This window comes from Embiotoca jacksoni, unplaced genomic scaffold (assembly GCF_022577435.1).
Source record: "Embiotoca jacksoni isolate LCO1_2020_lvr unplaced genomic scaffold, fEmbJac1.0.p SCAF_29, whole genome shotgun sequence".
NCBI lineage: Eukaryota > Metazoa > Chordata > Actinopteri > Embiotocidae > Embiotoca > Embiotoca jacksoni.
Window position 1 is genome coordinate 4861723 of NW_027185380.1, and position 27523 is coordinate 4889245.

The following is a 27523-nucleotide window of genomic DNA, read 5'->3' on the forward strand; positions in this document are numbered from 1 at the left end:
GTCAGAGATGTGTCATCAAAGACTCAAGCTTTGGAAACATCTGTATATTAAACTGTTCTGTCCTATTGATCTGTCTGAGAGAACTTCAACAACCATCAACACGTCCTTCAGACCCTGAGTGAACATGTCCATATTAGAGGTGATCAAGTTATCTTTTACTGATAAAAACAGAACTTGTAACAAAACACATCTGATATTAACATACATTTGAAAACATAATCCCTCACCTGCATTTTCCACCAGTCTGTCACCGACTGTAGTTCTGTTCTGTCCTCTGCGTAGTTTTGGACCTCAGTGAGAGACTTTCAGGAGTGACCAGTTTTGTCCGCCCGTTTTTTGGGGGTTTTCGTAATTTGGTCATTTTTCTTAGATGTGTGTACTTCTTGCATCGGTAAATGTTGTTCAGTGCTTTCTGTTGTTCTGCAGCAGCTGCATCATCCTCTGACGCTGCAGTTTGAAAACTCACTGGTCTCTTCCTTTCCGCTAACGTAGCCAAGATGGCGACTGCTGAGTATAGAAAGTGTCCTTTATCTGGGTACTTGCATGTTTCCATACTTGTCAGTATGAACGCATTGATGCACTCAAAACAGTGACTTACTACGCAACCTGGAACAAAGCACATGGCTCTATTCCCATAATAATTAGTGCAGCCCATAGAGGGCGCTGTCCTATGAACAGAAGTATACGTGGTTTGGTTGTATTTGCGAAATGGTGCTAGTTTTGGTCCTGGTGTTGTATTGGTGCTGGTATTGCTGTTGGTGATGGTGTTGGTGTTGGTGATGGTGCTGGTGTTGGTGCTGGTGTTGGTGCTGGTTTTGGTGCTGGTGCTGGTGATGATGCTGGTGCTGGTGTTGGTGTTGGTGCTGGTGTTGGTGATGGTGCTGGTGCTGGTGTTGCTGCTGGTGATGGTGCTGGTGCTGGTGTTGCTGCTGGTGATGGTGTTGCTGCTGGTGATGGTGCTGGTGTTGCTGCTGGTGCTGGTGTTGGTGCTAGTGTTGCTGCTGGTGCTGGTGTTGGTGCTGGTGCTAGTGTTGCTGCTGGTACTGGTGCTGGTGCTGGTGTTGCTGCTGGTCCTGGTGTTGGTGGTGGTGTTGCTGCTGGTGCTGGTGTTGGTGGTGGTGTTTCTGCTGGTGCTGCTGGTGGTGCTGGTGGTGGTGTTGGTGTCGGTGTCGTCTCTTTCTGATCTGGTCTGTTGGTCAGTTTTTCATCATCATTTTTCAGTTCTATTCCAACATTGTTATCAGCTGGTTTAGATTAGTAGCATCAATACATGAGGCTGCTGTAGTAGATTGATATTTAAGTGTTTTATTACTGGATGTATTATTAGTTATTTTGCAGTCACTGTGACCTCATCATGTTTTACAGATCTGAGTTATGATTGAGTTAAAAGTCTTTTTATGGTGAATGAGCTGACCTCCACAGAGAAATTCTTAGCATGACTACTGTCAGTTTTCACACAGTTGTCTGTATTATTATTTGTTTTTTATTGATAAAGAGATTTTGATCTTGGTGAGACTTAAATTGAGGTGTTTTGGGTCCACGCCACGTGTTCCTGAAATTCAACCTCCAAATGGTTTGAATGTTTTGGTCATGGGAGGACGTGCAGGTGTCACCGTCGAGTGTGAACAGTCACTGTTTGAGAAGTGCATCGTTAAACGGCAGCTAGAACCTGCAGAACAACACGAGACACCAGGACACAAAACCAAAGGAAGAGGCCGGTGTTCCTGCTGACAGTCACATCCTGGCGGCCCGGCTCGGCAGCTCTTTCATCTCAGCTGAATATTTGCAGATTTTCTCCAGTTCTGCGCATTTTTTTTTTATTCTTCTTCTTCTTTTTTCTTTCTTTTTTGCAACGTGTAAAAAAAAAACTGCTTCTCTCTGCCGTGTCAACAGACTCGTACTCTTCAGCTCACTCACTCAAACACACATGATCACTCATGCACACAAACACCCACACACGTAGAAACACATGCGTACAGACGTTGTGACGGTTCTGACGTGGGCGAACTCTTTCCTGTGGGGAGACGTTCCACTCGCCTTTTTTTCCATTGGAGGACGGAGATGAAGAAATTGACAGTTAAAGCTACATTTATTGTTTAAAGTAAAGCCTGCATGACCACCACCACCACCACCCCCACCTTCACTTCCACCAGGCCCGGCATTAATAATGCAGCACATGATCTGGTGCTGGAAGCTCCTTCTCCTGCCAATCATCGGCCTCATTAGCACAAGATGTGCTGCTACACAGATCCTAATCCACTCCCTCTGTCACACCACGCTGCAGTTTGGGCTGTTTTATTCCATCCTGAGGTGGCTGCGCTTCAAACTGAGGTGTTTGCTGATTTGTTGATTCAGCCAGTTTCACAGGAAGACGTTCAGACAAACAGTTTGTCGTGTCACATTGTTATTGTCAGTACAAATATTGCGGAAATACAATAAGCAGCTGCTGTTGTTTCGCTGCCGTGTGGGAATGTAATATGACATGAAGCTGAAGGTCTGAGTCATGTTGAGTCACAGCAAAATGTTGATAACTAAAAACCAAACTCACACATATCGCCTTATTTATTTATTCAATTACACACAATGTTACAGGACTGGCGCACAACAAACAAATATGATAATAACAATAAAAACAGATCAGATAAAATGAAATAAAAAGACTCCGCACTTAGAAAATAAATATTGTGATATACATGCATCCAGTTTATATATATATAGTAATATATATATTTAACTCTAAGATTCCAGTGTTGTTTTTATTCATTTTTGCAGAATATATGAGTCTTATTAGGATATACTGTATATATTTCTATATTACTACTACTATGTATAGTATCTTAGTTTTCTTATTTTTTTCAGTCACAACCTCAGAGATGAGGTGTTTAGTAATATATGTAGACTATATTTAACTCCCAGAGATTCCAGTGTTTTTTTCTTTTCCATTTCTATAGAAAAACCTGAGTTTTTCCATCAATATGGTGTTTTTAGTTTTTCCAGCCTCAACCTCTGAGATGAGACGAATCAGAGGCTCGTCCTGTCGGGATATTTGTTGTGAGATGACATGGAACGGATAAACGAGGTGTTGTGTGATCCTGAGGAGACTCGGCAGCAGACATTCGAAGCAGCGAGCCGGTCTATAGATAACCTCTCTGTGTTTCTGTCACATGTGCAGCGCGTTACCATATAAGACAGCAATATGACTCACCCCGCGCACTGACCTACTATGTGGGAAGTCATGATTCATACAAGCTGCATTCAAGCAGGCAGGGCCCAAAAATACTCCGGCATGCCATCTCTCACACACACACACACACACACACACACACACACACACACACACACACACACACACACACACACACACACACACACACACACACACTCACACACATACCTCTCTCACTCAGTCATACTCACCACCCACACACACTGATAGGCTCAGGAGCTGTCGCTGACATGCAGTGAGAGACATTAGAAAGTTGTCAGAACAAAGAGTGGAATAAGACGATGACTGGATCTCTGCTGGCGGTCTGAGGTAACGAGCTGCTGACTCGTTAGCAGTTTTCTATTAATGTGACTTTTTATGAATGCAAATTTTTTTTTTAAAGAACATAAAGAAAAGTGTGGAGCAGTGCAACAGGTAGCTTCAGGGATGCTGATCCATCGCAGACCATCTTTCTCTGGATGATGTTTTCTGTGGTCTTAATTTTTTGAAGCCGGCGCTTCAAGAGCGATGACTCAGCAGGATTTATGTATAGCTACCTCTCTGAGTGTTTTGTGATGTGACACCACAGTGTGTGTTAGTAAGCGCTTCTCAAACGCCTGACTAAGACTGTTTGAGCACATGTTTGGATGTCCTGTACAGCAGCAGCAGCAGATCTTCATTCCTTCTGTTCTCGATGCGTCTTTGACGTCGCCGGTTCTGGTCCTGGCGGTCTGAGTGTGTCTGTGATGGTTTACCTGCAGATTGTTCTGTTTGTTGCGTTGGAAGGTAAATCCTGGCGGTTGTTTTGAGTATTGATTCATGCGGCTGAGGTCACTGCCTGGACCTTTCCAGCGCCGGCAGATGAAGCAGCTCCGCTGTTAATTAGTCTGCAGATACAGATAGATGCAGGTCTGCGCAGCACTCCAGGTGCATTCTGGGACACGGAGAGAGGTCCTGTGTCAGGTGAAGGAGCGCCTGGAAACGATCTGCAGCTCGGTGGATCAGTCTCACCGGGGCGATCCCGGTCACATGACCTCACTGGACCTGAGAGGACGTCACACGGAGGGAGTCCGGAGTCGGTTCCTCCTCGGGTCAGACGGTTTAATTCTATTCCTGCAGAATCTGCCGCATAAATCCGTCTCAGTTGAGCTCTCTTGTTCAGGAATTGATGCTGCGTCGCCTCGGCGTCCCGATCGAAGAGCAGGGAGACGATATTGATCTCCATCTGCAGCGAGGAGCTCTCCATCTCTCTGTAGATGGACTTCAGTATAATGACTCCGGTCCCGGCCTCAGATGACTCCGTGTCCTCCAACTCAGGGTTTTACCGTGAACTTTTTATTGGAAACACTTTATTGCACAAACAAACATCCGAGTGAATGTGATGACAATGATGCGTCCTCATCCCTCAGCAGAACATCTCGGACGTGACCTTCCTGCATAAATGATCTCCGAATCAATATCAGCCAACTCTCTGTGGTTCGACTGGAAAGCCCCAAAAATAACGCCTCCGCTTCAATCTGGTTTTAAAATCTTTTGGTCGGTAAATTTACTTCCTGTCCTGAAGATATATGTCTGTTGTGATTGAAATGAATTCTCTGCTCTTTTGAATTTATGACTTCCTTCTGATGCATCAGTCAAAGAATGGACTCACCTTTAGGAAATAATTCATTTGTGGTTGAACTGTTGCAGATGAAAAACACTTTTGAGTAATTAGAAGATTATATTCTTCTTTAGTCTTATTGACGTTTGTAACGGTATTCAATAGGTTTTGTAACAGCCAGAGGTCGGAGAGTTTTAACCCATCGACTTCCACACAGTCACAACATAACAAGGAACAACATCCATGATTATATTATGAAGAATTTAACTTCATTTTGGGGTGTGTGTGTGGGGGGGAGGAGAGGGGGGGGGTAATTGCATAACAGCCAGGGAGACATTTGAGATTAGCTCGGCGTTCTGAACCCGTCCTCATTAAAATCTCTTATTACTGTCCAGACAGAGCCGCCCTGTGTGATCGCTCCCTCTGCCTCTCTGCCTGAGATCCCCGTGTGATGCTTGTAATGAACCATTAATGTGTTTCTGATGATCTCGGCAGTTTGTCAGGTATGATGAGCTCACCTCGCTCCATCTGAGCTCACAGCTTCACTTTTCTTTCTCTGTGTTTTTGCACCAAACAATTTTAAGGACTTTTCTTTGGAAGGAACCACCCGGAGAGTTTCCTCCCAACTTTTTGCTTGTTTGCATTCGCAGCACTAATAGGGACTCTCATCAAATACAAAGTGAATAAAATGTGTCCATCAGTTATCTCGGTGTTGTTAGCTAAAGTCACTCCATCTTATTAGTTTCCTGGAGATCCATCTGAAAATAATCCCTCATTCATTAGAAAAGAAGATTCAAAAAGACCTGTTTTGGGGGGGGGGCGTGTCTGTTTGATTGACAGGCCTGTGGTGCAGTCAGGTTACAGCTATCGGTGGGCGGGACGTAGGTTTCCAATCAGATCGGTCAGATCCACCAGCTGGCTCCTCCCCCAGCTCGTCCAAATATGGTCACTTCCTGCTCCAAACCGCTCCGAACTAGCAAGCTGGTGACGGACAGAATCTGAACTGGACGGGTGTTTGACTCATGTGATATCATTCTGACTGAAAACTAATGTGGGTGTTTGGGGAAGTCGACCAAATCATTTGAGGAACTCAAACCGCCCCAAAATAAATCATCTGCACACTGTTTCTAAATAAATCAGAGCGTAATTCACAGTTTGTGTTTTGCTTCTGCTTGGCTTCATTTTGCTCTAAAGGACAACGGGTGGGGCTTTCATTTGAAAGGTAATAGGCTCTCTGGATTAGAGCTTCCATTTTCCTCCCCATCATCAACATCATCATCACCACCGCTCTTATTGACATTTGCCGCCTTGTACAGCTCCAAGGGCGTTCGTCGCTGCCGTGGCCTAATTTGATAATTCCAATTAAAACCATGTTCATCCTCGGTGTAATTACAGTCATCTGGCTGCCGTCCTTCCCTGTAGTTGTGCACAGTGACACAGTGTTCATGTTAGTTTCCCTCCGACTCCGCTGGTTCACTGGATAATGTTATTAGACCGGAGCAGCAGCAGTTCACACTAATCTTGTTTATTACAAGCAGCCACAGGGTGCATATGTATTTTGTCACAATCATGCTGAGTAGACGTTCCAATAAAAAAAATCCTCCAAATACCTCAAAGGATATTAAAATTATTGTCGTATTTGTGGTATTTTTTGCAGTACCTGTGGGGCTCATTCTGCTGCGTGCTGATTGGTTACCAGCCCGTGAGAAGCTCTAACCTGTCAGAAAATGATGGAAAACATGATCAGATGATGAATGTGTTAATATATCAATAAATAATGGAAATAATACATTATGTTTGCTGTAGATAGCCTTAATGTGTCATCAGACCATTGAGACCAGAGCACTTCTTCGACTTTAGTGTAAATCTAGTGGAGTCGAGCCAAGTGTGACGTCAGTTTGAGTTCACCATTCAGCTGTCGTCGTCTTGGTTTTTTGGCCTGTCAATCAAATCAAACACACCTCCAAATATACTATTACGATATAATATCCAATTATAGATTTATTTCCAGAAGAACCAACAGAAAACTGATCAAAAGGAGTAAATTTAGCACCAAAATGACTTGTGGAAAACATTTGTTGACTTTTTATTTGATGAGAGAAGTTGAATGGGAGTCTATGGAGCTGGAGGTTTTCTGGAGCCACCCTCTAGTGGCACTCAGTGGTATTGCAGCTTAAGACACTTCTGCATTTGCTTCACTTTTCAGACCCAGAAGGTTCATCCACCTTTACATACAGTCTATGAATGAAGAATCTTGAACCTTGTTACGAGAACTGCGGTTTTATTTTCACAGTCCTGCCCATCGTTTTGATTTTTAAGTGCAAAATTTGAAGTTAATTGCTGAGAGTTGCAGTACTATGAATAAAAAGTAAGAACCACAAATGGTCAGTTAATCAAAGAGAGAGAATGAAAAGGTGAATGGTTATAATAACCTCCATCAGTGTCTCCAGGCTCTTCTTACACCTGCTGTACTTCCTGTTGTGCTTCATCTCACTGCTCCTCCATGACTAGACAGAAGTGAAACTGTGTGATTGTCCTGGAGTTCTTTGACTCTAACTCTGTTTCTACAGATGGACTTGGTGAATTTAACAACTCTTCCAGGTGGTTCATGTGGTCTTATAGTAGTGGAGCAGTTGCTGATTGGATTTACGGTTGGTTTTTTTTCATTATAATAATCAACATCAGCATTAAACTTCGTTGCTTTCCTCTCCGAGATCCGTCTCTGGCAGTCGGTCATATATATCTTACAGATGGACCCTTTAAGTGCTTAATGTCTCCCCATTTGTTTCGTGCTTTAATATTCAGTGTTTTAAAAGCTGCCTGATTGAAACTGAGTCTGTCTGTCCTGGATTTATGATCTGATGATTTGATGACCAGTGACTCAGTAGAACAGATACGTCATCTGCAGCTTTGATGCCAGCTGCAGCCTCAGCAGAGTCCTTGAGACCTTTTCTTTTGTTTTTACAGCAGAGAGCCTTCATGCCACCTGACGGTGTTGGTTTTATGACAACATAGATAAACTGTGTATCCAGAAACCTCCTCAGAGGAACGCGTTGGAAGTCATGTTTACTAGTGGATGTGTTTGTGTGACGGCGCCTCTGATAATAAGAAGTACGTCTGCCCTCCTCTGTACGTGTCACACCATCATGACTCCGCCCACCTCCTCTCTCCACACACCCTGCACATCAGTCTGCTGTAACAAGAGACACACATCACATCACATCACAACTCATCACATCCCATTACAGCACGCTGTCACACATTACCACCCCCCACCCCCTTCCCACTCCTCCTCCTGACAGTCCCCAAACCAGGACCATGTCATACCATACAGTCAGGCCAACGCTGAAGCAGACATCCTGCTGTTCTGCTCTCTTGATTGGCTGGATAGATGTGATGCAAGTATTAGTTTTCTCATGAAAGGACACATTAAGATACAGACTGACTAACTTTAGGGCTGAGAGTTACGAGACGGACCCTCTGGAGTATTTCAGCTGAAAATCCACTTAGTTTGTGGTGCATAAAAGAGGAAATAATGCAACTCTCAGCCTGAAGAAACGTTTGAAACAACTTAAACACTCTGCGTTATCTTTGAAGTGTCTGCTGCAGCACTGAAACTCTTCTCTAATTATAACTAATGAGTCAGCAGAGCATAAAACACTTCTGATACTGGATCCATGCCAACTGTAAGTAATTTATCAATCAAAAGAAATATCGACTTTCTCCAAAAAAAAGTTTTGCGGTTTGTACTACCATGATTGACCGTGATTATAGTATATTTACAATTAATTTAATTAAAACTTGATTTATTTTTAAACATCTTCAGGTTTTAGACTGTTGCTCTGGAAAAAAAAAGAAAATGATGATGGGCAGTTTCTTTCATAGTGATCTGCAGTTATCTGTCGGGGGTTAATGTGCTCATGTGAACAGCATCAGGCCTGAGCACATAACTCCACCCAAAAAACATAACGCCACCCTAAAAACATAACACCACCCTAAAAATATAACGCCACCCTAAAAACATAACTCCACCCAAAAAACATAATGCCACCCTAAAAACATAACTCCACCCAAAAAACATAACGCCACCCTGAAAACATAACTCCACCCTAAAAACATAACGCCACCCTAAAAACATGTGACTCAGAGTCCACCTGTAGGGAAGGTAACAGCAGGTCCATTGTGTACTGTGTCTCTTTCTGCAGCATAAGTACAGTACAGCAGCGTGTGGGCGGCCATGCACGCACACACACACACACACACACACACACACACACACACACACACACACACACACACGCTGTAATTGCTGTAATGGGGAGTGCGGAGCGAGCAGCTTTCCAGCAGAATTAGTCTTCATCAGCCTCCCTCAGATCAGCCGGCTCGCTCCGGGAGCAGCCAGCGGTGGAGCTTGAAGTCGGCTCGGACCGGTGCTGGAGTGGTCTCACCACCGCCCCGCTGAGCTTTTGATCTGCAGTCTGCACAGGAATGTTAGCAGCTAAGCGAGACGGCCAGCAGCATCCGTGTTAGTGTGGCAGAAAGAGCTGCCGTCAACATCTGACCTGCAGAGAAAACACCAACACAAACCTTCTGCATCCATCAGCAATCCTGCACAACCGCCTATTTTGTGGTGTGTGTGTGTGTGTGTGTGTGTGTGAGAGAGATTATGCTTGCATTGTATTTGTGTGTGTGTGTGCGTGCGTGCGTGTATGCCTTGTGTTTGTGTCATCTCTGCATTTTCCTTCTCCTCCAGTGAGCCGTCTGAAGCAGAGCTGGAGCGAATGTGCATTCCAGGGTAGAAATAGCATGTTTAGATTGCGCTGAACCTCTAAACCGCATCTGGAAACATTATTCTTGGAAGACAGGTCATTATCCCGGGAAACCAACTGAGACATGTTTGGTGGAAATAAGCAAACTACACAACAGTGTGAGCAGCCAAAACCACCGTCTGGACTGATGTGCTCGCTGCTCACCAGCCCCGGACCTCGCTGAGCGTCGTAGCGTCCACAGATCAGAACGTTACCGCGGCTCCGACACGCGTCAACAACTCAGACCGAACAGACTCTGATGCAAATACGTCTCAACGAGGTTTCCACACATTTTCTTAAGTCGGACATCATTTGTGATCAAAGTGTTTGGGGGGCTGTGGTTCAGATAGTAGAGCAGGTTGTCCATTAATCATCAGGTTGCTGGTTCAATCCCCGGATCTGCTTCGCTGCCGTACCGATTAATGACATTAAAACACCCTCGAGTCTAATGCTGCGATTATACAAGTTACCAGTAGAGTGTCAGTAGATTATTATGGTTATGTCAATGTTTACTACCTGAGGTCAGAAGCTGCTGAGTCATGTACATGTTGAATCTGTGAGACAACAGTTACAGAGTTTTGAAAGGTGACCGGCTCCATCATCAGCCGAAACACTGATTGGTCTGGTTCTCAGCTCCACTCACCGTCACTGGAGGTTTTCCAGATGTATTCCAGACGTTCACTGGGAAAACGTCAGCTTCAGCACGATTGAAAGCAGTTTTTTTTAGACTGTCGTTTCAAGGCAACGTTGGATCATCAGCTGGAGAAAAAGAGCAACTAACCATCTTCACTCTACATCTAAAAATATCAAGTTCACTGTCATACATACAAATATTTACATTTCTTGGCCATTTCTTGCACTTTTAATTAAAAAAAATGACCAGTGGATTTTTTTTTTTGTCTACCATGTCATGAATCAACTAGAATATAGGATAGTTTCTGGGAAATAATGACTCGTTATTTATGATAAGTGTTTCTCTCAGGAGAACATAAACTTCCTGCACAGCTCTGGTAGAATGAGTGAAATCTGTAGTCATTGTAAAATGACTTCTTAATAGAATCCAGATTTATGACATTAAAGTTGTGTATCTGTTGGGATTATTCAGGGTGAGTGTTTTCCTTCCCATGTTGTTCAGTGTATCAGTAGAAACTCCTTTCATCTTGATCACGGAGCCTTTTACCAACATTTTCAGTTTTTTCAAGTTTTTTTTTGTCCATTTGAGTGAAGCCAGATATTTTCTTATCTATTACTGCACTATTTTTCATATTTCCACCTCCCTGTTCATATTTGAAGAGACGTTATTTACTGCTTGTAAATGTACAATTGTTCCTCTAAACACTGTTCAAACTGATGCTCAGGACAAAAGCACACAGTGCCCAGTATTTAAAGCCGTTTTGTTTTTTTTAAGTCTGTAGTAGTGAATAATGGTGGAAGGATGATTTCTAGTAGCGTGACACCTTCTCCACTGACATGCTGTCTTGGCTGAAGAGTATCAATAAAAACAAAACGCAGTAAAAACAGACGTAGATGTTTTTCTTGGACACTGTGAGGTTCTACTGGAACACATCAGTGGTGTCATCTCTTTTCTTGCTCTTCTGCAGTGGTTTGATGGCTGGAGAACAAGCAGCACCGTATTGCGTAATGGTCGTGGATGGAAACTGGTTTTGATTTGGCTTTTTTTTGCCAAATGTCTTTGAATTCAGTTCAGATTTGAAGTATTTTTTTTACGTTGAGAGTCTGAGGGTAGGAGCTCTTCTTCACTGTCTTACACGCACTTCTTCTTTTTCCATTTACACACTGACTGTCTTCTATTTTCACATGTTGGGAGCTCGTCTCTGCCTTCATGCTTTGACTCGTAAAGTTACTCACCTTCTGTGGGACCTGGAGTTTGTGAGGACGTCAGATCCACTGCACGATGCTGAACATCACACAGATGCAGAAACATTATTCTGCTGCCTCTATTCAGGATGTTATCTCTGCTTCCTCATTCTCACTTCTGCTGAACATGTTCACACATCACAGGATGAGTCAGTGACAGCTTCTTCTGGACTACATAGTTATTTTTATTAAGATAGGTAGATGTATTTTCTATGTTTAATCATGTAGCTACTAAAAAGGAAGCACAGTTTCCCTTCAGTAATAGTTCCATATATAAGAAGCTCCATTACCCATGAGCTGTCAGTCAAAGTGTTCACAACATGTAAACATTTCACATGGAGGTTTACAGCAGCTGCACTCACAATGAGGACGCTTCTCCACGTTTGTCTGAGATCATCCTGAATATATATAATAAAAAAAAAGAAAATAAACTCTTTTCTGGGTAAATCTAATTCTGAGTGCTAAAACTGGGACAAAAGGACAAAGTCACCTCATGGAAAGAGATTCCTTTGGATTCATTCAGTGAAATACAGCACATTCAAACACGTTCAGAAGTCTGTCATATTGAGAACTTCTGGCTCTCAGTGTTTACAGTGAAAGTAAACACATGCGGATGTCAGAGGCTCCACAGTAACCTGCTCTGTCTGCTCTGTAGCTCCTGTTGTGGCCTACAAACAGTGGATAATTTGTTTTGAATGTCGCAACCCCCCAAAAATTACTCCTAATTTAACCCATTCGGTCTGATTACAACCGAATAATAAATCATTTTATCGCCATTCGGGTTATCGTAGGGATAAACCAGCTGGAAGTGTCTGCTCTGCATGCTCTATCCATGCATTTACCTTTATTTAGGATGTTAGCTGCTGCTTCATTCCCACTTCTCGTCCTGCTGAACACTTTTCATCCAGAAGAGGGTGAGTCAGTGACAGCGTCTTTTCGATTACATGATTATTTTGGTCATTATTCACAGAGGAAGTTGTAGTATGGGCTGAATCAGCAATGTCTAAACACCACTAAATATGGAGTGCTGCTCCTTATCAGAGCAAAGCAGCGTTAAAAAAAACAAATAAACATTTTAAAAAAGACATCCTAGAAATATAAAGATGAAATAAATACTTGCAATGTATGTTGGTGGAGGTGAAGAGTTCTGATCATTTACACGTTAAAATCATCATGTTTCTAATCACCAAACAGCTGATTTACAGCAGGTAAATCTCTCCTGCTTTCTGTTCAGTTCAGCTGAGCTCACCACAATCATGCAGGTATTTCTTCTTCTCACAAAAAAATGGATAAAAAACAAATACAAGAAGAGCATGGAGACTGTTTAAGTGGGGAAAACAAGCGTGAGAAGCTGCTGTGATGTGACAGTAATGTGGTCCGACATGAACGGAGCAACGCGGCACTGAGAGCTGCATTCAGGGTTTCAACCACTTATTCAGACTCTGTTATTTGAGTAGGAGTTCTGTCACTGTGGCCCACGATGCATTAGCATTCACACTGCAGAAGAATGGAGTCAATATGTGTCCCGGACCCCCTCTGCATGTAGCACGAGCAGACCGGGTCCGTTCAGCACCTGTAATCACAGCTGCATGACTGATAGTGATCCGATCAACCAGGACTGATATTAACAACCAAGATGGAGTGCTTTATTCACATATACACCTAAGAATATGATTTCAGGGTAGAACACAGTGTCCTACATTTGTTCTGAAGCTGCCTCAAGTGTCCGTGTACATTTAGGATGGATCATGATGATAATAATAATAATAATAATCTTTATTTGTATAGAACCTTTCATACAAGAAACGCAGCTCAAAGTGCTTTACAGGAAGAAAATGACATGCAGTGTTTCACTTTATAACGGATATAAGGGAACATTTCAAAATATGGAAAAGAAATAAAATGCATAAAATGAAACACGAGAGAAAAGATGAATAAAATGGATGGATGGATGGATTACTGACCAGCGTCGGTGGGTGAGTGTCCTGAGTGTCGGCAGGGGGGGGGGGGGAGGGTCTGAGCCTCTTTGCACCAACACTCTCTTCCACCTTTAAATGACATCTGATTGGCTTGAAATTAAAACTGTGGATTTGTTGAAGAGGAAATGTGGAGATCTTCTGGTGTGTTTGGTTATTTTACCTGTGTTTTAAAAGTTAAAGAGCAGCGAGCACGTGAATTCCGTCAGGACCGTCTGTGTGTCGAATCCTCTGCGCTGATGTCAGCCCTGCGGTATGCGCTCTCTGGGCTCAGCAGTAAGCTGACCCCCCTCTGTTGTGCTTCTATTTCCAGGGCGTGAGCGGAATGTCCGTGGATGAGAAGCCTGAAGCCCCCATGTACGTGTATGAGTCGACAGTTCATTGTACCAATATCCTCCTCTGCCTCAACGACCAGCGGAAGCAGGACATCCTGTGCGATGTGACCGTCCTGGTGGAGGGCAAGGAGTTCCGAGGGCACCGGGCTGTGCTGGCCGCCTGCAGCGAGTACTTCCTGAAGGCGCTGGTGGGCCAGGCGGAGAATGGGCTGGTGGTCAGCCTCCCTGAAGAGGTACGTCCATCACACAGGGTGCTTCTCCTCAAACAGCACCAAGCAGGTCTTCACACAAACACTCCCCTCCCTCCCCACCCAGGAAACAATCACACAGTTCTGAGAAAGCTCTGATGACTGATGACTCGTTGTGGTCTATTTACATGTAAATACGGCACTGCAACGTAATTAGATTTGTTACGACAGAAGTAGTAGTAACAGTAGTGTGAGTGTGTGTGTATACAGTTTGTAGAGGAGGTAGAGAGTCAGTGAAGCTGTGGACAGAACAAAATCCATAAGAAATATAAAAAAAAGATGGATTAAAACCTGAAGAAATAAATACATTAAAATAAATAAATAAAAAAGAAAGATATATTGATTAAAAACAGAAAGAAGAATAACATTATAAGTTTAAAAGGGATACAGTAGCTGTATCTGGTATTAAAATACAACCTTTATGTGAGGAAATCGCCGAGTACTAAAGTGAATGTAGCGTTTGATGTGCTTTATTTCTGTTTCATGCAGTTTGGTTGAGTTGCAGCTGAGATTTTTTAGAACAGGTTCAATAACATCAGTGTTTACTGACTCTAATAAACCATTTAGATTCAGCGTACAAGGCAGTTTGTCAGATCTCATTCTGGCTCAGAGACAGAGAGACTTGGGCGAGAGTAACTAACCACGAGCAGTGAACAGTTTTACAGAGAGCCACTGCAGCTCATTCTTTGGACAGATTTGGTGACTGACATATTGCATCACCAGCTTTGCATGAAATATTTATCTTCTCTGGAATCACCAAAGGATCCTTAATGCCGTTAATGCAGGTTGAAATAAAGTGGAATGGTCCTTTAAGAAGTCCCGTTTGATTAGTTTTGAGGTCACCATGTGTCTTTGTGTTAGTAGCAAGGAAAACGTACAATAAGTCACAAAGACAAACTGAGATGTTTTATCCTCTGTGGACCTCATCAGTGAGTAGAATCCAGACAACTGCCCTGTTCCCTCCCAGTCCACCTGAAAATGTGTGTATGTAGATTAGCCTCAGGCCCCGCCCCCTCCGCACACATACATTCAGCAGTAAATGCTCAATAGAAAGGACCTAATGAACATTGATGCAGATAAAACTAGCCGTGCTACTCAGTGGTTCTTTTTGGGGAATCGTAGCAACAACAGCAAGGAAATCACCAGAAAAATATTTTTCTGACATGGAAATCAAAGAGTTTGTGTTTGAAGTGGAGGATCTGAAGATTGTGTTGTTTGGTGGCTACAGCAGTGGAGTTACAAACAGAAGATGTAGATGGGCAGAGTTTCAGTCATTGACTAAAAGTGTTCGTAGCTTCCGGGTCTGAAAAATGGTTCCGATGCAGAAGTGTCTTCAGCTGCAATACCACCGAGTGCCACTAGAGGTCGACTCCAAAAAGCCTCCGGCTCCATAGACTCCCATTCAACTTCTCTCATCAAATCCAAAGTGAATAAAATGTGTCCATCAGTTATCTCGGTGTTGTTAGCTAAAGTCACTCCTTCTTATTAGTTTTCTGGAGGTCCATCTGAAAATAATCCCTCATTCATTAGAAAAGAAGATTCAAAAAGACCTGTTTTGGGGGGGCGTGTCTGTTTGATTGACAGGCCTGTGGTGCAGTCAGGTTACAGCTATCGGTGGGCGGGACGTAGTATCGTCAGGTTTCCAATCAGATCAGTTAGATCCACCGCTGGCTCCTCCCCCAGCTCTTCCAAATATGGTCACTTCCTGCTCCAAACCGCTCCGAACTAGCAAGATGGTGACGGACAGAATCTGAACTGGAGGCTTCATAACGTTCACAAACCAACTGGTGACGTCACTGATGGATGCACAATAAGATCTTACATGCAAAATACTGTATTTAGACAAATCATATATTTGGGCATTAAAAAGCTTTTAATTAAATGAGATATGTTGGTAACAATAATCCTGCATAAACAGTCCTCTCTTATATAATGCATTGTAAATATTTGGCTTCTGTTCTGTTTCATATTATTATAAACGGAATATAATTAAACAAACATCGCCGTGGGTCTGAAAAACAAATAATGTATCGAATGATCTTCTCTGACATTTTATTTGAATTAATCTAGAATATGATATTGTAATCTAAAGTGTCCACTGTGACAGAATATCGCCGGTGTGTTCAGTACGTGTCGTGTAAATGAAAAGATAAAAATATGTGAATCACGGATGGATGGAAGGATTAAAAAAGTTACAAGTAGAAACTGTTTCTGACACATTAAAGAGGAAGTCATTGAAAGATGCTACTTTCCACACGCTCTCTGTCTCCCACCTGAAACACAGCAGCTCATGTTTTATTCATGCGGCAGCCTGTGAATGAAAGGAGGCCGCTGTGAGCCGCTCCCTGCAGTCCTTCTTTGAGTTACGGAGGAAGAAATAAGCTCATTCTACATAAAACCACAATCTGACAGTGACTTCTGTTTCAATGAGAGTGCCGACAGAGTCGTTTGACAGCCGTGACTCTTTTAAAGCGCGCCGGCCCAGCGAGCAGTCGCAGCTCCGCAGCACATGTGGGATGTGGCCCAGTTTCCATGGCAGCACATGTATGTAGGAATATGCGTGACATCAATGCGTCAGATGCTGCTGTGTGCAGCGGATCAGTGGAAAGTGTGAGCGTCGAGGTGAGCAGAAGTGAGGAGTGTTGCCGAACCCGACGAGTGCCAAGCCGAGGTGTCGCCAATCTCGCTGCAAAGTGCTACGTGCTGCCGCCGCTGCTGACAGGTGCTAATTGGCAATCGCAACCCCACAGGCTCAATAATGCACTTAGTCACACCTTCATCCTGCAGCAACCGCAGACCAAATGAATACACACTGGTTTACTGCCATCAGAAGAGGAAAGAAAGATGAATCTAAACATAATCAACGGTGAAGTCGAAAAGTGATAAATTATTCAGAGGGAGCAGATGGAGTTAAGAGGAGATATTTTGGACATTTAGTTCCAGCGGGAACCCTCGGGCTGAACGATGCGTTCCCTCCTTCCCACGCAAAAGACGGGATTCATAAAAATACATTTCAAAAAGAGAATGTGCACACCTGTGGGGGGAGGGGGGGGGCTACATTAGCAACCTTTGGCTGTCTGTCCCCAGTCCAGTCTCCCTTCAGCAGCTCCTGAAGGCCACTGCAGTGTTAACGGATCGGATCGTCGGATCGTCAGAGTAAGAGGATGCTGTCCTCCTTGCCTGCCAGCGGGGGGGAGGGCCTTAGTGTCCATGTTGTTCCTCATCATCGTATTTCCTACGAGAGAAAAACAATGGCAGACTTATAGGACTTAACATGAACCAGGAAGCTTCACAGAGAAGAGCGGTTATCACTGTATCACTGCAGGAACAATCTGATGACACTCATTACTGCACATTGGAAGCTTCTTCATACTGAACGCTACAGCAGAAACTTCATTTACTCAATTAAACAACTCCTCCCAGAGTCCACTGTCCTCTTCGGGGGAACATACTCTGGCTGTTTCCAGGTCACCGTGGGGACAGCAGAGGCGTTTATTTGTGCTCCGCTTTTCCAGATTTTCTACTGTGGAAAAAAGAAGTGGGCACCGCTGTGATTCAGCAGAGCGCCGCTTCTTAAACCTCAAACCACCTCCTGTTTGTCAGTTCTTTCCTTTGTCATGAGCCAGAGAGCACTTCACATATTTCATCTTGAAACAACACACACGCACACGCACACACACACACGCACACAGTACCAGACAGCAGTGTATCCACCTGCAGAGGATTTACTGTGGTTTATTTTAACAATGCTGCCGTGCTGCTTATAGACCCTGAAGGATAAAAGCTCTTAACACTGTTCAGACTGACATAATATTGACACCATGACTGTGCATGGCAAAGTAACATTTACATTGTGGTGACAAAGGTGTCACCACCTGACCAACGTTTTTGGGGCATTTTGTGGCGCCTGAATGAACTCAGCCTGCAAATTTGATCTCAGCAGCAAATTATGTGTCATTATTGGCTCAACGGTAAAAGGTTAGCGGGTCATCAAATCCTCAGGAATTACCCTCCTTTTGTCAGGATTTGTCGTGACCAGTTTGAACATCAGAGCTGGAACCACCACCTGCTGGCCGTCTGCCTCCGCTGACCACTCAACTGGGAGTTTACATGCAGTTCATGTTTGATTTCCTCAGGGAGTTTCTGAGATGTGGCACTCATAGTGGGGTGTTAACTCATAGTGACCTTTGACCTTCAACCACCAAAGTCTTCTCAGAGTTGAATTGAAAATTTGTGACAAATTTGAAGAAATTCCCTCCTGACATCCCTGAATTATCATGCTCATAAGCATAAGCATAAGCATAAGCCAATGGGATGGGACATTGACCTTGACCTTTGACTTTTGACCACCAAATTTATACCAATTCATCGTTGGTACCAAGAGAATGTTTCTGCTAAGTTTAAAGAAATTCCCTCAAAGCATTCTTGAGATATTGCGTTCATAAGAACGGTATAGATGGATGAGGGGGACATGAGGTCCCAGTGGGTCAGCAGGAATCAGACTCTAACGTTATCTGGTTTCTTCTGACCTTAACAAAGTCATTTTAACACTTTCTATCCTGCTTTTGCAGAGTAGTTTTAGTTTTCTAGAAAATTTTACCGACATTGAGCTCACTGTTTGAAAGGAAACAGAAATGTCTGGCTGCCTGGAGACAGACAGACTCTGAGCCAGTCCAGAGACAGACAGAAAGACAGACAGACAGACTTTGAGATGAGACAGACAGACGGCTAGACAGACTTTGAGACGAGACAGAGACAGACATACATACTCTGAGACGAGACAGACAGACAGACAGACAGACGGACTTTGAGACGAAACAGAGACACAGACAGACAGACGGACAGAAACTGTGAGACGAGACAGAGACAGACAGAATGACTTTGAGACGAGACAGACGGACAGACAGACTCTGAGACGAGACAGAGACATGCTGAAGACTGACATTCATCCACCGACTCCACCTGCAGAGTTTCAGATAATCTGAGGGATTCCTTGCTCTGAGAGCACCTGGCCTCAACCACACATCCTATTAGACCGATGAAGGCAGTCAGGAGCTTTTCAGATAAAGATCTGCAGATTATCACCCCCCCCCACCCTCCACCCTCCACCCCCACCCCCCAGGGCCAGCAGGGGGTCTCTCTGCCTCTGCCAACACAAGGACACCTGTCAGCCGGTAAAGTGACGGAGGTGATGCTGCGATCTCCATTTTACTCTCTCTGTGTTGAACCTCTGAAACAGACACCGTTCAGCAGCAGAGATCCTTCTGCAGGACACAAATATCAACCCTCTCCTGTCAGATGGGGTGGGGGGGGAGGCAAAGAAGCCAAACAAGCATCATGAAGACGGTCTGGCTCCTGTTGTGTTGATGTGCCTGGAAGAATGAATGTGTCGGATTATTAGTGTTGCGTCTTAAACCTGCAGAGTCAGGGTCACGTCCTGCCCCGTGTCTGGTCGGCACTGTAAACTGCCCTGGTGGAGGATTAGACCCACGCTCTGATTTAATCCTCTGTCGGGGGGGGGTTTACTCACCCATGGCGTTTGAGCACCGGCTGCTTTTCATTGGTTCACAGTTCTCTGACATCAGCATGGAAATGTTTTCACTGGGCTCAGGAACTCTTTGATCTGCAGAAACATTGATATCAAATTGTTCTGTTGAATTTAAAACCATTAACATTTCTGATGACTAAAACTCTAAATCATCCTGCCGCCGTACAAACCTGTGACATGACAACACAATCAAAAATAATCAATGCACGTTCAAGAAAATGAAGTATTAACATCATAAAGTAAATATTTTCAAACAGAACTCTCTTTATTAACACAGATCTATTCCTTTATCAAGTTGTGCTTAAAATTAAAAAAAAATTTAAAAAAAAACATTTTTCTTACTTGACTTGCATTTTTTTTTTTTTTTTTTCAAATTCCTGCAAATTTTACTCAAAAAAACATTTAAAACTGAAAATGTCATCGTACATTTTTTTTTTTTTTAATCTGCTGCAAAATCAAAAATTTGTGATCACAAAAACATGAAAGGAAATCCTGAAGGGACTGAATAATGACTAAACTTCAGGGGTCGATGCCGTGAAAATGTGATTTTCAGTCTGATGTGAGATGAGTTCTGACCGTTGATAGCGTAGCGTTCTGAGGACGTCTGTCTGTCCGGCTCGTCTCCTCCTGACAGATGGCAGCGCGCCGCTTCATCTCCATCAGCTCCTTATTGTTGCTGAATGTCAGGTGACTTAGCAGATCTGATGCCGAGGCGTCGCCCGGTGTCTCCGATGGCGACGGAGTGTTTCCTCCATTGTCACGCCAGACAGCGTCCTCATCAGCATGCACGACATGCGGGAACTCACTGGAGGACATTAGCATAAATTAGCCTGTGTGGAGGCAAAAGGCCGACGTAGGAGAGGGAGGGGGGGAAGGGGGTAGCATTGCTCAGCTTGTTTATGGAAGGATTGTTTTTGGCAGGCTTCCTGAAAGTGTCAGTTCAGATAGTTTCCTGTCCTGTGACGGTGTCGTCTGTCCTCTGGAGACACTGAGAGGACCGTTAGTCTGAAATCTGTCCTGTGATGCAGCTCAGAGACAAACAGCTGACATGTTTCTGATGTCAGTAAATGACCAGGAAACTGGGTTTCCTCCCTCTATCCTCCCTCCTCCCTCCTCCCTCCATCCTCCCTCCCTTCTCCCTCCACCCTCCCTCCATCCTCCCTCCTCCCTCCAGCCTCCATCCTCCCTCCATCCTCCCTCCATCCATCCTCCCTCCATCCTCCCTCCCTCTATCCTCCATCCATCCATCCTCCATCCTCCCTCCATCCTCCATCTATCCTCCATCCTCCCTCCATCCTCCCTCCATCCTCCATCCTCCCTCCATCCTCCCTCCATCTATCCTCCCTCCATCCCTCCATCCTCCCTCCATCCATCCTCCATCCTCCATCCATCCTCCATCCCTCCCTCCATCCCCCGTCCTCCGTCCTACCTCCAGGCTCTCCTTCATGTTGCTGCTGTGCTGTTTGTAACAGTAGAGTAATCACATATGGTGCAGGGCACATAAAGATTCCCTCCCGCAGGCAGCAGCTGCTGATACCAGCTGAAAATAGATCCCTGGTCTGCTCAGCACTTTTCCTGCAGCAGCCTGGGATACGACGACCCGGCCGCCCGGCCTCCTTTAATCTGGGTCTGGATAACCATCACAGCCGGCGAGCTTCAGTCTACCACACCTCGTTCTGGGGGGGTTTATGGAGCAGCGCTACAGGCACATTTCTGAGCGTTGAGTGTTTGCATCTCAGTTTTAGTTTCAGTACATCATCATCATACAGAATACAGTCTACTGGAACCAAAAAAAAACCACAAATGATTTAAATAATCGGAAATAATAGGGTTTTTTTTAAAACCTATTTATTCGAATCAAACAGCAGGTGTATGTTTGTACGTCAGCTCTCCTTTTCATTCTATACATGATGATAAATTCAGTCATAAAGATCCAAGTATTTTTCAACATTTTCAACCCGTGCAGACGTGCATGAAGTTGCATCACCTTGAGCCCACTTGTATCAGATTATTTGATCTGCTCCAAAATGCTTCAAAGGAAAGAGAGAAGAAATAGTAAATACAATTGTAAAAAAAAAAAAACAGACGCTTGTGTAACTGGAATTTTTTAAAGTATTGAAAGCTCTTCCATGTTTGTGTTGGCATTTCTTTTGGAGACGGTATTTAACGAAGGATGTCCAAAGTGAAGGACATCACACAGGCGTGATTCACTTCATGTAGTTATAAAAAATAAACACCCTTTTACACGCAAGACTACAATTTATAACCTTAAGGTGTGAATAGCACCAAACGTCTGGATATCACTGCACAGATATGTCTCCAAAAAACAAAAATCACCCTGCAATAGTATTTATTAATTATTTATTGTAGTAAATCATCAGTGTACGCCTTTAGTGCAGAAATATAAATACTATCATCAAGTTCATTAAGCTACAGCAACATGGTGGGAGGATAAAAGAACAGCCTGAAGGAAGCACATGATGTCATCATGCAGTTTGTAGAGATTGAGATTCTGTGTGTGTGTGTGTAGTGGATGTGCTGCGCTCATCAGTAGAGCAGATAGTCCAGTCAAAGCCTCTCCCCTCCCCCCAATCTGTCACACTCAGACACACACACACACACACACACACACACACACACACACACACACACACACACACACACACACACACACACCACACACACACACACCATCCCCCCTCACAAATATGGAGTCAGCAGCTTCCTCCTAACAATGACTGATGCATCACTGCTGCGAGGCTGTCTGTTCGCCACAGCAGCACTGCAAGGTGCTTCACACCAGAGGCATGCTGGGAGGCTGCAGGCTGTGGAGAACACACCAACATGCACAAACCTCCAAATATTACTACATCTTAAATTAATACACAGCCCCGGGGCCCACAAGTACTGGACGGAAGTATTTGAAACAGCTGATAGAAATATCAATGGCTATTTTACAACACGTGAGCCTGAATTACAGTATGAAGTAAGGAACACATGAATGTTCACCTTCAGAAGAGACTCACAGACTTCTAATGAGACACTTCAGGTCATGGAGGAGCAGAAAGATGAACGCATGATGAAACTGAGCAGGATGGTACAAACTACAGGGAAAATAAAGGAGTAGAAAACAAATGGATATATTAAAATATAACGATAAAAGTTCATTAAATGTATTTAGAATGAAACACGTCTCCCAACTGCTTTCTAAAAGGAAACTTTGCTGGTACAGTACAGTATTTATAAAATAAAAAATAAAAAGGTGCGTAACCACAGATATGCTGCGTTCAGATGTATTCGTATTCACCGTGTAGAGAAGAGTCCGTATGAACGGCACCCTCTGGTGGTATTCACCACGTCACAACTCTTAAATGTTCTGTCAGCCTCCAGTTCACCAGTTGTGACATATTTGCTGACGTTTACAGAAAGGTCAGAGGTCGTGGAAGTTCATGTTTGGTTGGATGTTAAGCTAATATATTTATATATATAAGAATATATTGTAATTTTAGTCACGTAGCGTTTGTCTTCATATCTTAGATAATATTCTACGTCTGAGGAAAATGTTGATCTTCCTGACTGCCTCATCTCTTCCCTCGGTGTCTTTGTGTTTTCTGTTAGCCTCGGTGGCTTCTAGACGCCATCCACGTTGCTGTTGCCTAGCAACAGTGCTTTTATGACTTAACCACTTGAACACCGAGCATACACGAGCACGAGATCCATTTGAACGCAGCGTTAGTCTGTTAGTCTGGGGGGCCCAAACAATCAGTACCTGGTGGATACCTGGGGGGAGGGGGGGTAACCATCAGTACCTGGTGGGTACCTGGGGAGGGGGGACCCTAACCATCAGTAAACAACGGGTTCATTAAAACCACAGTGTGCTGCTCTTTCATAAGAACAACTTTAGATCCAGTGAATCTCTTAAAGTGCATCTGTGGTTTGATTTCCCTCCCCAGTGATGAGTTGGATCCACAGAACGAAGCAGGATGAAGCTGCAGGTTCTGAGAACAGTAAAACGGCGTGAACCTGCTTCTGATCTCCAAACAGCAGACGAGCGTCTCCTTGCGCCGTCTGTGTGCTCAGTGACAACAGCAGGTTGAGGAGTTTACCTAATTACGTGGCTTTAAGTCTAAATGGACGGCTTCCCTCTGTGGTCCCGCGGCACACGGCCATAACGGGGATAAGCCGCCACGCTCTTACAAACCGTTGGGCTTTACAGGCGCTCGACCCGAGGACGGCGGCTGCTGGCGCAGAAAGCGAGGCCATGGGGCCTCGTTCCCACCAGAGGACGGCGACTCGGCACGCTGCTGTTGAACTGAAGTGTGTTCGGAGCCGCTATCAAACCTGATACACTGATCAGAGAAGCAGCTCACAGTTCACCATCCAACCTGGAAGGAAACTTTGCTCACATTTCCGATCTTCTTCATTGAAATATGATGTTTACTTTACTTGAACCTTTAACTAGCTACTCCTGAAGCTCTCCTGCACTTTGAACATATACATATCGCTTTATTTCATATTTGAACTCTATTTGGGTTAAGTTTTATGAATTTTATTTACTCTTATGCATCTGATTTCTTTTCTATATTTTTTTATGTTTCTTTATAAGTAAATTATTATTATATTATTGTTATGATACATTTTAATCCCTGTTTTTTTCAGATTTAGATCTTTTTATTTAAGGTGCTCGTGTTTAAACTTGATTTATCTCTGGTAACATCTCTGGTGTTTTCGTGGTTTTCTTATTTACAAAAAAAAAGTCTACATTATTCAGATATGAATATTAAAGCTTTTGGAACCGACACCAAACCTCAAACCATCAGGGCCTGATTTACTAAAATGTCAAATATAAGCCACTAAATTCTGTGTTTATTTCAGAAGTTTGCACATTTATTTTGCACCTGTTTTGCGGGTTGATGGTGTCACTGATATCGGGGGCAAATCACTCTATTTAAATGAGGTGTAAAAGTGATTCCAGCAACGAAAATTTGCCTTTAAGTAGAAACGACCAATATTACACACGCCTTCGGGCAAAACGCGCAAAACGGAGCACACGAGTTGAACTGCACATGAAAGACGCAGTCCTCCGTTAGTCGTTAGTAGATCAGCTGGGACACTTTTTGGACCGTGGTATGAAATTCGATTTTACACACGCAAGCCTTTAATAAACTAAATCCTTCCCCCAGAAAACACCCGCAGCCGAAGCAGCATTTCAGATCGCTGCAGCCAAAACACGTGACTGAGTGAAGACACGGTAACTAAAGGTTTTGTCAAACACAGAGCAGTGGATGGCTGGCTGCAACGTCCAACCGGTACGGCGCCCTCGGAGCCAACCGGTGGTCCCGCAGGTTGCTATGACGACACGGAAGCGGCCTCCATCCTCCGAGGTCCAGTTCTTATTTAGCGCTGTCTAGAACGTTCGGTGCTGACCCGATAGAAAGATCCCCCCGGGTACCTCAGCGTGTTTGTTTATGGAAGGTTGGAGCTGTCGGTTTGTCTCACCACACTCCAAGTGCTCCGAACAATGGCTGTGCTGATGGTAATGCTGGCAATTTCCCTGTTTTTTTGCAGGTCACTGCCAGGGGATTCGCCCCATTGTTGCAGTTTGCCTACACTGCTAAGCTGTTACTCAGCAGAGAAAACATCCAGGAGGTCATCCGCTGTGCCGAATTCCTGCGCATGCACAACCTGGAGGACTCGTGCTTTCGCTTCCTGGAGGCTCAGCTGCGCAGCGAGGAGGACGGCCTGCTGCTCTGCCATAAGGTGGCGGCAGAGGCCAACAACTCTGAGGATGAGAGCATGCAGTCGGAGGCGGAGAGGCCCTCCTCCCCGAGGACGCGGCACTGCGCCGACGCCATCACCTCCTTCCGACACCCCGACGACGACCGGCTAGCGATAGCGATGCCCAGCAACTTCATGGACGGCCGGCTGGACTTCGATCGGCACGGCGCGTCGGACCTGCCGCGATGCCCCAAGTACAGGAAATACCAGTGGGCCTGCAACAAGCACAATAATGACACCTCCTCACACACCAGTACCTCAGGTTTTCCAAGCACATTAAAGGAGAGCGGCGTCAGCGGGGCCGGGCCGGGTCAGGACAGCCTGCCTCTAGCCCAGATCAAAGTGGAACCGCAGGCGGAGGAAGAGGCCATCTCATTGTGCCTGTCAGGGGACGAGCAGGAGGTCGGGGACAAGGACAGTGTGACGGCCATGGACATGGACAACCCCGTATCTGTGGAAAGAACCAAGAGAACCAAATCCCCCTCCTGCCTCCGAGCCTTCTTCAAGAAAGCGGCGGACCTGCCCAGTCTGCCCAACACGTCCCAGCAGCTATTCACCAACAGACTCGTGTGCCCCCAGGACAAAGGAACCTCTCAGGGAGATCATAAAAAAGACTTCAAGCCTTTCACTGGGGAGCTGGGTCTGTCTGTTCCCTCCCCCGGAGACGTGGACGGCTTCCCTTCAGGGTTGTCCCTCAAATCCGCTTCCTGCGACGGTGTTTGCAAACAGGAAGCTGAGCTGGACCGCCGCAGTGTCATATTTTCCTCAGGGGCCTGCAACCGTCTGGGAACGCCGGCGCATTCCTACCCCGGGGGCAACTCTCTGGAGATGGAGCTCTCTGAGCACATGACGAAGGGCCTGTGGGCCGGAGCCAGCCAATCCCTGCCCACCTCCCAGACCTACTCCCCCAGCGCCGCGTCCTCCGAGCCCCCGGCCCTGTGCCGCCCACGGCCCAACACCAGCTGCCCAGTGCCAATTAAAGTATGCCCGCGCTCGCCGCCCTGCGAGACGCGCACCAGGACGTCCAGCTCCTGCTCCTCGTACTCGTACGAGGAGGACGGCAGCGCCGGCTCCCCCGGCAGCCTGCCCCAGTTCGATTTCTCCTCCTCGCCGTGCTCCAACGTGGCGCGTTGCCTCAACGTGGACCAGCAGGAGCCCAGCGCGGGGGGGGACGCCCTCTTCGGCCAGGTGCGGCCCAAGATCAAGTGCGAGCAGTCGTACGGCATCAACTCCAGCGACGAGTCGGGCTCCTTCTCCGAGGGAGACAGCGTGCAGGAGCGGGGGCCAGAGGTGAGTCCCGCACACGTAGCACACATGTAACACGGCGTGTACATATCACACTCAACCCCTCCGCCGCTAATTATATCCCAGCGTCCCCTCCTCAGGTCGCCATCAGCAGTCATTAAATCACCATGTAAGTGAGGCGGGAGTGTTCAGGACCAGATTTACAGCAGCTCCAAAGGGCAGCGCGGTGCTCTGATATTATTAATCTGCTTTATGCACGGCTGGAGGTGTGTTTAATGAGTCTGAACCGGAGAGGCCGGATGCACCGGGGCGCTCGCCACGCTGCCGTCTGTGCTGGTGTTTTAAAGCTGTGATTTTGTGTATGTGAGAAGCGCTGCAGGTGATTAAAGGGTGGAAATGAACACCGGAGGGATTGCTTCAGACACCCTTACCTCATTTCATCCCAGCAAAATTTACACACGGATATGCTAATTATCAGGCGTAGCCCCGCCCACATGTGTCAGGAAGAGATTACAATGGATACTGTGAGAGCAGCAGCGTGTTGCGGCCGTAAAGTGTCGGCGGCTGCAGTGAGTCGGAGGTGAGTGGGCGAGAGGTTAAGCTCCATATCGCAGCTCCACAGTGCTGACAGGGATGTATAGCCAATCCTCTTATCATCCTCCCATAATCCACCTGGGCAGACGTCTTCCAAGCTGCAGACCAGACGACTGTTGTTGTTTACCGGGTAAAGATCAGCGAGGGACGCTTCCACTCTGAGACCGAGTCTAATAATAATGATAAATAAATAATAGAATGAGCAGATCTCCCCGCCGAGGGAGAGACAATAAACTCAGCAGGAATAACTGCTGCTGTTTACCCTCTCTAATGCGTTACATTTAAACCTGCGGATCTTCTGCTGAGAC

The 27523-nt window shown here is 45.2% G+C and overlaps 1 protein-coding gene across 4 annotated transcripts in view; it reads left to right on the forward strand.

The window, feature by feature from the left end:
• Window positions 1-27523, forward strand: part of bach2b (BTB and CNC homology 1, basic leucine zipper transcription factor 2b) — an 85459-nt gene that overhangs the window by 47472 nt on the left and 10464 nt on the right. For 3 of the 4 annotated variants that reach the window (XM_069161662.1, XM_069161664.1, XM_069161661.1), the window contains exons 2-3: window positions 13781-14035; window positions 25167-26666. In XM_069161662.1, the coding sequence (XP_069017763.1) occupies window positions 13793-14035; window positions 25167-26666 (1743 nt within the window). In that variant the 5' untranslated portion in view covers window positions 13781-13792. Of the gene's footprint in view, window positions 1-3293; window positions 3536-13780; window positions 14036-25166; window positions 26667-27523 lie in introns of those variants that run through there. The other variant, XM_069161663.1, reaches the window with a different exon arrangement.